General features: G+C 35.2%; 1 protein-coding gene across 1 annotated transcript; it reads right to left on the reverse strand.

Moving 5' to 3' along the window:
* Positions 1-375: 375 nt before the first annotated feature.
* On the reverse strand, positions 376-1,721 carry LOC124932493. Its single transcript, XM_047473132.1, has 2 exons — positions 1,401-1,721; positions 376-940 (listed from the first exon to the last, which is right to left on the reverse strand). The coding sequence occupies exons 1-2, from the start codon at positions 1,687-1,689 to the stop codon at positions 696-698; spliced, it is 534 nt and encodes a 177-aa protein (XP_047329088.1). The 5' UTR covers positions 1,690-1,721; the 3' UTR covers positions 376-695.
* Between the last annotated feature and the right edge of the window lie 11,092 nt (positions 1,722-12,813).

Genomic DNA, 12,813 nt, shown 5'->3' on the forward strand with positions numbered 1-12,813 from the left:
TTTTTTTAAGAAGTATCACCCTTGCCCAATAGGGTCCTTATGTGAGTTTCGATAAATTATAAAATCCTTGCATTAGGTTATGAGAAAAGAATTGTTGTGCTCAACCACAATTTTAGTGCTGGTGAGTTTGTGTGATTTGTATATTTTTGTGGATATCTTATCAAATAACAAAGGAACCGAATAAAGATTATGTTTCTTCTAAGAAAAAAGAAAATCCAACAAAAATATATGTATATGTTTTCTTTCATTTAAAAGCAACAACAAATATTAGCCGTGGGCAAAATATTATATTTAAAGCAAATTATATTTGTTTGGCTATAATAAAGTTGCCTATGGCATTTATGTCATGTCATTTTCTTACAACCCATAAGAAACTTTGATGCCAAGAATCCAAGGTGCAATATTGCATATATATGTGTATATATATATATATATATATATATAATGGTCCTCCCTTATTATGGTCCTAGTACAAAAGGCCAACAGCTTATATATAATCTTTAGGACAAATCTCTTCCCTACAAGTTTTCTTGTCTCAAACACATAGGTCCCTACTACATACATACAAAAACAAACAAACCAACCATGTACTTGTCATAGTTTTTCATCTCGATCATTTATAGTTCCCGATTCATTTCCAACTTAATTTATTTATAACATATATACTTGTTATTGCTTCCAACAATATTAATAATTCACACCGACGCTCTGAAAGTCAAATTCCTCCCCTTCACAATCCCTTCCATTGTTTTCTCCGCATGACATATATCTTTGTCGGGTCTCTTCCATTTTGCGAGTCGAAATAGGCGACAAATCTGCTTTTGCCACCTCATTGTGGAACGCGGCTTCACATGATCGAGAGACAACATCTTAGAAGTTGGATTGTTTTTCTCCCATGATCCTACTCCATTATCTCCAAATCTAATTGATATAAAGGAATCTACAAAAAAAAGAAACACAAAATTAAAATGAGACCACAACTTTGTCTATATACTTTAATTGATAAAGACAAGGCAAAGTGACAAATTGGATGAGTGCTATATGGCCATATGCCCATATGTATTTTTAAAAGGTCCTCGTAGTATTATGCTATGTCTTAAAACTTATCCTTAACTTCTTTTGTTAAGTTCTTTTTACCACAATTTGAAGACATTCAATAAGATGGTAATTAATTTCGACTTTAGAAAAAGGGTTGATCATAGAAAAAAGAGATGGTAAAGATGGAGACTTTTGGGTATTAGAAAACATTTCTCTTTATTCACAAAACCACCTTGTATTTGATGACATTAGACTTAATTTAATTAAATATGGATAGATATGAAACAAGTCTCTAGAATACTAATACACCCTTTAATATATATTAAATTGGATCACAAAGAATGCCTAGAAATTTGACTGACCTTCTGGAGTGGGCGATCGATCGATGTGGGTTTTGAGGTTCTTGGTTTCTTGTTTTGGTTTCAACTCGAAACGGTTGAGAATGGAGCCCAAATCAAAGATCTTTGTGTTAGGAGATGGGTTGTCATTAATCTGTTCTTCTTTTCCTTTCTTGTTTGCAGAGAACAAAACGAGAAGCCTTTCATTCAAACAAAGAGGACAAACTCCTTCAAGAACTTGTTTTGGATGAAGGTAACATGACATGGAAAGGCCTTCATCTCCATCTTTATGCTCGTGATATTTCTTTGGCATTCTCTAGTTTAAGAGAGAGAGAAGGGGGAGGAGATATGAGAAGGACAATATGCAATTAATTAAAGTTAGACCATATATATGCAAGTAGTTAAAAAAAAGGAGAAAAGATGCCATGGAAAAGTGGATTTTTGTGGGTCTATTCGGTTATGTGTTTACCCAAATGTTTATCAACAAAAGAAAATAATTCTTTTATATATATTAAATCTATTATTCATAATTAACTAAATTTATATTCGCTGTATTTGGAAATATTTTTGATAAATTATTTTTGAATTATTTTTTATTATATTTTGTATGATTAAGTGTAACTTAAAATTGATTTTAATTTATAAAATTGATTTTTAATTTATTAATTTGGTTATTAAATTTTTTATTTCTATTTTAAATATATATTTTTGTTTATTTAATTATAAATATTATACAATAAAAATAATTTACTTTTTTTAAGATAATATTACACCAAATTTGAGATTTTTTAATATTAATAATACACTCATTATTTCACTATATCACAAAAAATTTGAAAGTATCGTTTTAACTATCAAATTAATTATTTCATTAAAATTAATATTAAAATATTTTATTTATTAAATTTAAATTTTAAATATAAACCAAATTTAGTAACTAAAGACTCAAATAACTTTCTTTATATATATATGAAAAAAAAAAAATTTGGAACAAAAGAAAAAAGCACCAAAACAAAATCAAACAAGCTCTTTGGGAGAGAGGTGAGAATTTGAAGAATAATGATAGTGGTGGGTCAACAACATATTTAAATGATTAAAAAAAGAGTAAATTAGTTTAAAAAAAGAGATGTGAGAATTTGAAGAATGTGTTTGTGGAAAAATTCCATTACAATTCTCTAAAATTACATTATTAATTTTATATTTTAAATTATGGTTAATTCTATAAAAAAAAAATAGTATATTAACTATCAAAATTTAAAACTAAAAAATAGTATATTAACTATCAAAATATAAAACTAAATAAAGTTAAAGCCTTGTTTGGTTAAGTTTTAAAAACATCTGACCATAATAACAAAAGAAATCATCACTCAATTTAAAAATATGTAAAAAAACATTATCATTATGTATTAATAAAATTTTAATATTTTTTAAAAAGAATTCAAATTTATATGTTTAACAAATATTTTTTAAAAAAAATCAAGTTTATTTGAATACCTCAAACCAATCAAGCTCTAATAATCAATCGTTTACCCCTCACTGTGAGAGGCCACTGGGGCATTGGTCACAACTGATCCAATTTGCATACATAAATGTTTTCAAATGATTGAAAAACTAGTGTCTCACCCTCTATCCCACATGTTCTCCCATTTATCTGATCATCTAAACGAGATGTTTTGCTTCAATTGATCAATCTATCTCTCCAACCTCCTCTATTTCTCTCTTCAAACCACTTCTCTTCTCAAAATCAAACACAATTTGTTGCTTTGTTCTTAGATTATCGATTTTCGACCTCAAAATCAAACACGTTTCTATCAATAATAGTATTGACGCTAGATAGTTAAGTATTATTGGTAAGTTTTAGTAAGTATTTTTGGTGTCAAATATGTGAGTTCCATTAACAATGTGTAATTATTTTTATGTAATCATTAATATAATAAAACTAACTCAAAGCTTTGATACTGCCTGAATAGTCCATCACAGCGTCTCAAACTATTTTCTTTTAGGTGTTATCAGATCAATTCTCGACTAAAAAACTATATTTATGCTTATGTTTGAATAGATTTCCAACAACAAACAGAAAACAACTCCTCCCATGGTAAGATTTAGTGTATTCATTTATGTATTAATTTAAAAATATTATTATTTGGGAACTTGAGAGAACTGAATCTACAATGGTGAGGATTTTGAGTTCTTAATGATTCGGTGTCCTTGCGTTAAGTGTTGTATTCAAAAAATTATTTCCACTTAATCAAGTTTGGATTTATGAATAACTATTATACGTTGTATATCAATGAAAAAAATGCAAAACTTAAATGTCTTCCAATATCCAAGAAAAAGCAAAGTCGAGGAATTAATGAATGAAGGCAACAAACTAAAAGTTTAAATGCATATGAGTCAATGATATTTGATATTACCTATAGTTTTTGTTAAAAAATAATTGTTATAACTTATGAAAAGTTTAATGAGTTCAAATATATATGTTAAACCGCTAAGTTATATCAAGTATATTAATTGGTTTAAATATAACAAGAAGCTGTTGTAGCGTAGTGGTAAACACCTTTGCAAATAATATTTAAAGTTTTGCTATTTCAGGGAAATTGAGCAAAATCCATTCGGTTGGAAATATATATACCGTTCGGTTGTTTGACTTCGGTTTAAAGTAAAAGCAACCGGTTCGGCCAAAAAGTTCAGTCAACCGGTTGGTCAACTAGAGCTTAGTTAGGAGATCGGTCAAACCGGCTCGGTCAACTGGTCGGTCAACCGGTTGGTCAACTGGAGCAACCGGTTCGGCCAAGAAGTTCAGTCAACCGGTTGGTCAACTAGAGCTCAGTTAGGAGATCGGTCAAACCGGCTCGGTCAACCGGTTGGTCAACTGGAGTTCAGTTAGGAGATCGGTCAACCGGTTGGTCAACTGGAGTTCAGTTAGGAGATCGGTCAAACAGGCATTTAATGAAAGAAGGCTCCGGTCAACCGACACTTAATGCAGCCGCTCCAGTCATAAATACTCCGGTTGATTAAATGCAGCCGCTCCAATCATAAATGCTCCGGTTGATTAAATGCAGCCGCTCCGGTCATTAATTGCCCTCAGCTCCGGCTAATAAATACTCTCAGGTTTGAGATGAAATCCTTGTGCAGAAATCCGGAACAGATTAAAAAGATATGAATATCTTGAAGACGTGTTAAGACAAACAAAATATTCCTTGGGAATATGTAAGAGAAGAAATCAGGCATGGGGCAAGATAATTATTACAATATTCCTTGGGAATATGTAAGAGCTGCCATGTGTCCAAAATGCAAACCGACTAAGTGCATGTCTGCCATGTGTCCAAAATGCAAACCGGTCATGTCATCCTACACTCAGAGGTGTCTGCATGATTGCCAAGTGTTGAGGAAGGTGAATCGTGCAAGCAACATCTCTGCACCGGCGTGATAATGATCAACCAATCTAGAGGAGAGAGAAGAAAGTGACCATTGGCTCTCTTCTCAGCTATAAAAAGAAGATGAAACGTCTTCATTTAATGCAGTTACAGATTACGAAAAACGAATCATAAAAGCAATAAGTTAGAGAGATAAACTGTTACAAATCTTCAAACCGAAGCTTTCTATATTGTCTTGCGTTGAGTTATTGTATTACATCAAAGAGTGAGTTGGTGTAACCGGCGAATAGCGAAGTTGGGCTCGACCGGCAGTGTTGTTGTAACTATAAAAGTTAGTGGAGATCCTTCTCATAACCTGAGAAGAAGGGGTGACGTAGGAGGGTTTGCTCCGAACATCCATAAAATTCTTGTCTCGTGTTCTTTCTTTTACTTTCATTACTTACTTACTTAACCTAACCTCAAACCAATCGTACTCCGAAAACCGGTCACTCATATCCATAAAACCGACTCCTACTAAAACATCATCTAAAGTCGCATACGTTGCTTCAACCTGAAACAGACATTTCCGTCCTTGAACCCGGTTCAAGAGTCTGTAACAGTTTGTGTAGTGCTAAGAACGGTCATAGTCTCTAACCGGACTATCACCAAAGTGTTGTGTATTGTGTAAGCGGCCACCCTTCCTAAAACCGGAAACACCCCGGTCCTCCAAGGGCATCCCCGATCCTAACAAGTGGTATCAGAGCGAGGTTCTTAGCACTCAAGCAACCGAAGAAGATGGGAAGCATGACCCACAGCGATAGGCCACTTATGCTAAACATTGAGGCATTTAGCGGCTGGAAGGTTCAGATGTATTTACATCTGATCACGTTGGATGATGAAATGAGCACCATCCTAAAGGAGGGTCCGATAAAGATTAACAAGGAGACGGAAGAATGGACGGCTGAAGATAGGAGAAGAAGTAACCTAGACAACCATTGCATTAGACATATTTTCAAATCTTTGGATAACAACACTTTCGAGAAAGTCATGGAATGCGAAACGGGAAAAGAAGTGTGGGAAAAGTTGATCCAACTGTTTGAAGGTAGTGATCAAACAAAGGAGAACCAGAAAGAGCATAAGACTCTAATGGCTGCTGAAAGCAAGGGAAAATGGGACGATAGCGATTCAGACGACTCATCATCCATCGACAATGATGATAAAGTTGAAACCTACTTCACGGCTAAGAAAGAATCTGAGGTATTTGATCTCTCCTTTGATGATTTTACACGAGATGATCTAATTACTGCACTAAATGACATGGTCATTAAGTATAGAAAACTGTCAAAATCCCTTAATCAAACTATTTCAAAAATTAAATATGATAGTTCAAAATGTTCATCTCAAATCAAAGAGGTTGATGTTTCAATAAATGAGATCTCATCTGTGAATGAGAAGCTCAAGGAAGAAATTATAAGCTGTAATGTTTTAACTTCAAAGGATGAGATGATTTATGTAAAACCAACTTCAAGTTGGCTGAAACCTGAGAGAAGGGCAGCCAGTTTGTATGAAAAAGAAAATTTTGACCGAAAGTTTAGAGATGTTTACCGAAAAACATCTTTTAAAGTTAAATCATCATCAGGTAGATATACTATACATACACACAACGGAAAATCCATCAAAATAATCAAAGTATGGATTCCCAAGGGATTAATAAGCCATGGACCCAAAGAAAAATGGGGACCAAATTTTCTATTGTCTATGAATGCAGGTAAATCAAGACAGAAGCTTGGAAGAGACAACATGGCATCTGGACAGCCGGCTGCTGACGAACACATCACATGAAGGGAACAAGAATGAAGTGGGTAATATCCTCACAAAGCCACTTCTCGAGTCTAAGTTTTCTTCCCTTAGAAATATTTTAGGATTGTTAGATTACAAAACTTACATAAAAAAAAAATTCTTTAAACCAAACCGTTTTTCCAAAAAAAAAAACCGGTCAAACAAATATTAGCTCTTTAAAACCGGCCAAACAAATATAAGCTCTTTAAAACCGGCCAAACAAATATAAGCTCTTTAAAACCGTCCAAACAAATATAAGCTCTTTAAAACCGGCCAAACAAATATAAGATTTTTAAAAACCGGCCACACATTACAAGTTTTGAATATTTATTCTAAATAATCAAAAAGGGAGAAATTGATAAAAAAAAATTAAGTAAGTTAATTTTCAAACCGGCCACACATTACAATTTTTGAATATTTATTCTAAATAATCAAAAAGGGAGAAATTGTTAGAAAATAATTGTTATAACTTATGAAAAGTTTAATGAGTTCAAATATATATGTTAAACCGGTAAGTTATATCAAGTATATTAATTGGTTTAAATATAATAAGAAGTTGTTGTAGCGTAGTGGTAAACACCTTTGTCTGTCACACAGGTGATCAGTGATCAAATCCCACTGGCTGCAAATAATATTTAAAGTTTTGCTATTTCAGTGAAATTGAGCAAAATCCATTCGGTTGGAAATATATATACGGTTGTTTGACTTCGGTTTGAAGTAAAAGCAACGGTTTGAAGTAAAAGCAACCGGTTCGGCCAAGAAGTTCAGTCAATCGGTTGGTCAACTAGAGCTCAGTTAGGAGATCGGTCAACCGGTTCGTCCAAGAAGTTCAGTCAACCGGTTGGTCAACTGGAGTTCAGTTAGGAGATCGGTCAAACAGGCATTTAATGAAAGAAGGCTTCGGTCAACCGACACTTAATGCAGCTGCTCCAATCATAAATACTCCGGTTGATTAAATGCAGTCGCTCCAGTCATAAATGCTCCGGTTGATTAAATGCAGTCGCTCCGGTCATTAATTGCCCTCAGCTCCGGCTAATAAATACTCTCAGGTTTGAGATGAAATCCTTGTGCAGAAATCCGGAACGGATTCAAAAAATATGAATATCTTGAAGACGTGTTAAGACAAACAAAATATTCTTGGGAATATGTAAGAGAAGAATATCTTGAAGACGTGTTAAGACAAACAAAATATTCTTGGGAATATGTAAGAGAAGAAATCAGGCATGGGGCAAGATAATTATTACAATATTCCTTGGGAATATGTAAGAGCTGCCATGTGTCCAAAATGCAAACACACTAAGTGCATGTCTGCCATATGTCCAAAATGCAAACCGGTATGTCCAAAATGCAAACCGGTCCTGGTCATGTCATCCTACACTCAGAGGTGTCTGCATGATTGCCAAGTGTTGAGGAAGGTGAAGCGTGCAAGCAACCTCTCTGCACCGGCGTGATAATGATCAACCAATCCAGAGGAGAGAGAAGAAAGTGACCGTTGGCTCTTCTCAGCTATAAAAAGAAGATGAAACGTCCTCATTTAATGCAGTTACAGATTACGAAAAACGAATCATAAAAGCAATAAGTTAGAGAGATAAACTGTTACAAATCTTCAAACCGGTGTGTCTAAAACCGGAAGCTTCCTATATTGTCTTGCGTTGAGTTATTGTATTACATGAAAGAGTGAGTTGGTGTAACCGGCGAGTAGCGAAGTTGGGCTCGACCGGCAGTGTTGTTGTAACTATAAAAGTTAGTGGAGATCCTTCTCATAACCTGAGAAGAAGGGGTGACGTAGGAGGGTTTGCTCCGAACATCCATAAAATTCTTGTCTCGTGTTCTTTCTTTTGCTTTCATTACTTACTTACTTAACCTAACCTCAAACCAATCGTACTCCGAAAACCGGTCACTCATATCCATAAAACCGACTCCTACTAAAACATCATCTAAAGTCGCATACGTTGATTCAGCCTGAAATAGACATTTCCGCCCTTAAACCCGGTTCAAGAGTCTGTAACAGTTTGTGTAGTGCTAAGAACAGTCATAGTCTCTAACCGGACTATCACTAAAGTGTTGTGTGTTGTGTAAGCGGCCACCCTTCGTAAAACCGGAAACACCCCGGTCCTCCAAGGGCGTCCCCGATCCTAACAGTTTTCATCCCAATGTACCACATGAAAGTTCTAATTCTAGTCCAAATGACATACATGTTTTATTAGATTTTTTTTTTGGAAAGCATTGATCGCGACATATCAACCGATTTGGCCAAGTAATCTGTTACGAATTGTTTCGTAAGGTGTGTTTATGGGTTCTTGATTTCAAGAATCAAGTTCTTGATCTCTAGGACCGGGTGAAAATATATAATCAAAGGGCAGAGGAAAGTTTTCTAATGGAGAATTTGGGATAGAAGAACCAAGGGTGAGAAGAGAAATAATGTTGGTCTATACCAAACAGTCCCAAATAAATAATCAAAACATAATAGACAAATGGGGGGGTGAAGAAGTGAAGAACTTTCACAAGTAATTTTATATATTCATTATTCCATTAATGGGTCCTTGGGGAAGAAAGATCAGCCTTATATAGTTGTTGTCTTGCCCCAGAATATTCGGTTACAACAACTACTAGAAAATAACAAAATTCAGTTTGAAAAACAAAAAAGGGAAAGCAAAACAAAATATTAAAATAACAAACAGAAATATAGCCCAAGTGCACACTAAGACCGATGGAGGGTGCTGGAATTGTATTTTGGACCGTGATATTTATTTCTAGACCGTAGCATTATCTCCCTCTTCAAAATTTGTTGCACTCGACGAAAAGACTGTGGCTTGGTTAGCCTCTAATGCGCATGCCCCTATCTTCAAAGAAAACTATTTTCTCTTGCTTCGGTCGGATTTCAGTAGGTTCAGCAAGGGTCGGAGCATAGGACCGCATTTCTTTAAAAGCCTTCAGTAACACCTTTTCAATAGTGAAACTGGCTGGAACCTTGTGCCCTTTAGCTTTTCCAGGTCATCAGTCTCCACTTTGCCCATGTGAGAAATTTGTGTGCACCCAAAGTCGAGTTTTTTTGTTGCTGAGAGCTGACCTTTGTTGCTGCAATGTCTCCAGGACCTAGTGCAAAAATAATTTCTTCCAGCTCCGATCAAACACTAGGGTGTTATTAAAAATCCAGAACCAATCCTTCCTTCGGCCCAGCACGCCAGGTACAGCAAAAGGGCCATTTTTCTTCCGATTATACTTTAGAGTGTCTTTAAACAACCAAGCCCAGTTCTTTTTCCGGACCAGCAATATAGGTGTAACAAAATAGTCATGTCTTCTAATTACCTTCTTGGCTGGTGGTCGGTTGTTGGGTTGCTGGAATAGCTGATTGAACCCTTTGATTATGTGCTGAAAATTTTCAGGAGTGTCTTCCAAAACAAGTGAAACAAATTGGCTTTCGTGCTTACTCTTTATTTGCACCATCGCAGCAACATTATTATTTTCCAAGGTCTTTTTCAACTGGTTGTCTTGTATTATGTTGACCTACGACCAAGGAATACCCTACAATACCGTGAATGTGTGCAAAGAAATTGTTGGTTCATCCCCCGTCTCAAGCAACAAAGGTGGATCATCAAAACATGATTCTTGAGTGGGTTCTTGGATGGGTTCTTGCTGATGAGCCGAGTCCATGAATAATTTGGATTTGATGCTTGGTTAAGACGTGTTAATATTGGATGACTTGGGAAGCAGCGGTGCTTCAGCGATGTACAAGGGTTTGCTGCTCATTAGGGACGCGCATGTTGCTTCTTGGACAGTGCTGACCTGCTTCAGATTCATCATTGTCTCATGTGGGTGTCGTGTATGGAAGGACCGAATCGCCGCAAGAGATCTCTCTTGAATACATCCCACGACAAGGCTCCATATGGTTGCGGTTCTGTAAATATGAGTCATACCACATTATTGCCTCTTTTAAAAAGTGAGTGCGGACAATGTTCAGTTCGTGGCATCATTCGTCTTATCCACCCTAAAGAATTGCTTGGCAAATATGAGTCAGCTCTCCAAATTAGTCCAATCAAATTCGGGAATATCAACTTTTGGAGGAACATAATGTTGGCCATGGTGGTGGGGCTGATTCTGGGGAGGACCGTAGCAAGAAGCATCTTCATAGGGTCTGGTGCGGGGATCTTGGCCATTTCTAGACGCACCACTTTCAACCGCTGCAAGTCTTCCTTCAACGGTATTAAATCTTCTGTCCATGTTATTGCTTAATTCAGTCATCTGTTGTTTAAGGGTAGCGTTCATAGTAGCCGATTCAGTCATGTGTTGGTGCAAAATGGCCTGTGTAGCTGCTAATTGTTAGGACAAACCATCGATTAAGGAGTTTAGAGCATCCATTTCTAATTACTAGTGGGTTTCTACCATTTGGAGAATCGTCCAACTCTGATACCAAGAATGTTACGAATTGTTTCGTAAGGCGTGTTTATGGGTTCTTGATTTCAAGAATCAAGTTCTTGATCTCTAAGACCGGGTGGAAATATATAATCAAAGGGTAGCGGGAAGTTTTGTAATGGAGAAACGGTCCCAAATAAATAATCAAAACATAATAGACAAATGGGGGGTGAAGAAGTGAAAAACTTTCACAAGTAATTTCATATATTCATTATTCCATTCATGGGTCCTTGGGGAAGAAAGATCAACCTTATGAAGTTGATGTCTTGCCCTAGAATATTCGGTTACAACAACTACTAGAAAATAACAGAATTCAGTTTGAAAAACAAAAAGGAAAAGTAAAACAAAATATTAAAACAACAAACATAAATCTAGTCCAAGTGCACACTAGGACCGATGGAGGGTGCTGGAATTGTATTTGGGACCGTGACATTTATTTCTAGACCGTAGCATAATTCTAATGAGACTAAATTATCAATAACATTTAAACTTCTTAATATAAAGTTCGAGAACAATCGGTAAGAGAGAGTTGTTAATTAAATTTTAACTACATTTAATCCTTGTTATCATAAGATAATGTTATATCTCATACTTTTTATACTATGAAGAAGTTGGTGGAAGATTTGGAATTTTCTATTACTATAATCAATGCTTGTAGAGACTGGTGCATGTTGTTTTGGATGAATGATAATAAAGCATAATCTTGCAAATTTTGCAACTTTCCTAGATATAAAGAAAACTTTAATCAATGTACACCACAAAAACAAAAGTTTTATTTACCATTGGCTCAAAGATTACAGAGATTTTATGCATCGAACACGATAGTCGCTCACATGACATGGCATGCTCGTCATGTTACCCAAAATAAGATAATATGGCATCCTTCTAATGGAGAGGAATGTTAGACACTCAATAACAATTACTCACAGTTTGCTAGAGAGGATCACAATGTTCGTTTGGGTCTTTGTTTTGATAAATTTGCCCCGTTTAAATATTTTGGAAAGTCATATTCGCGACTCATCATTATAACACCTTATAATCTCTCACTTGAAATGTGCATGAAGATAATCCACATGTATATTTTATTAATTATTCCTGGCCCCAAGAGTCATCGGAAAAAAATAGATGTCTACCTTCAATTGTTAATTGTTGAATTACAAATGTTGTGGCATGATGGTTTGCCTACTTATAATGTATTTCGAGGTGACACGTTCATTTTGAGGGCAATGGTATTATGGAGTGTTAGTAATGTCATAGCTTATGGTATGTTGTCTAAATGGAGTATCATGGAAAAGAAGGGTGTCCAATTTGTATGAAAAAGTTAAAATCCTTATACTTGAAACACAATAAGAATGTTTGTTATTTTATTCACATAGACAATTTATGCCAAAAAATCACTCATACATACATGATATAAAGCAATTTACCAAAAATACAATGGAAATAACACATCCATCGCCTAGGCCAAATGGCGAGGAAATATGGTCTAAAATTTCTCAACACATGTTTTTTAGTGAAAATTCTCACGTAAGTCCACCTTTTTTTGGTTAATATCATAACTAGACGAAGAAGGGCATCTTTTGGAGCTGTCATATTAGGGGAAACTTCTTATTTGTCATAAACTCGATTTTATGCACATTAAAAAGAAATTATTTGAGAGAATCATCTATATGGTTATGAACGTTAAAGGAAAGACAAAAAAGACAACATAAATGTTCGGAATGATAGGTCTATATTTGCAATCATCCCGAGTTACAAATCGACACTCAAAGTTCGTGTATGAGGACTAATAAGGCGCTTTACACTTTGACGAGAGATGAAAATCGTAT

This window comes from Impatiens glandulifera, chromosome 3 (genome assembly GCF_907164915.1).
Source record: "Impatiens glandulifera chromosome 3, dImpGla2.1, whole genome shotgun sequence".
In the NCBI taxonomy this organism is placed as follows: domain Eukaryota; kingdom Viridiplantae; phylum Streptophyta; class Magnoliopsida; order Ericales; family Balsaminaceae; genus Impatiens; species Impatiens glandulifera.

Coding starts and splice junctions, on each gene's coding strand:
- LOC124932493 (XM_047473132.1), bottom strand. CDS start 1,689: ATGCCAAAGAAATATCACGAGCATAAAGATGGAGATGAAGGCCTTTCC. Junction 941..1,400: donor TCGATCGCCCACTCCAGAAG/GTCAGTCAAATT, acceptor TTTTTTTTGTAG/ATTCCTTTATATCAATTAGA.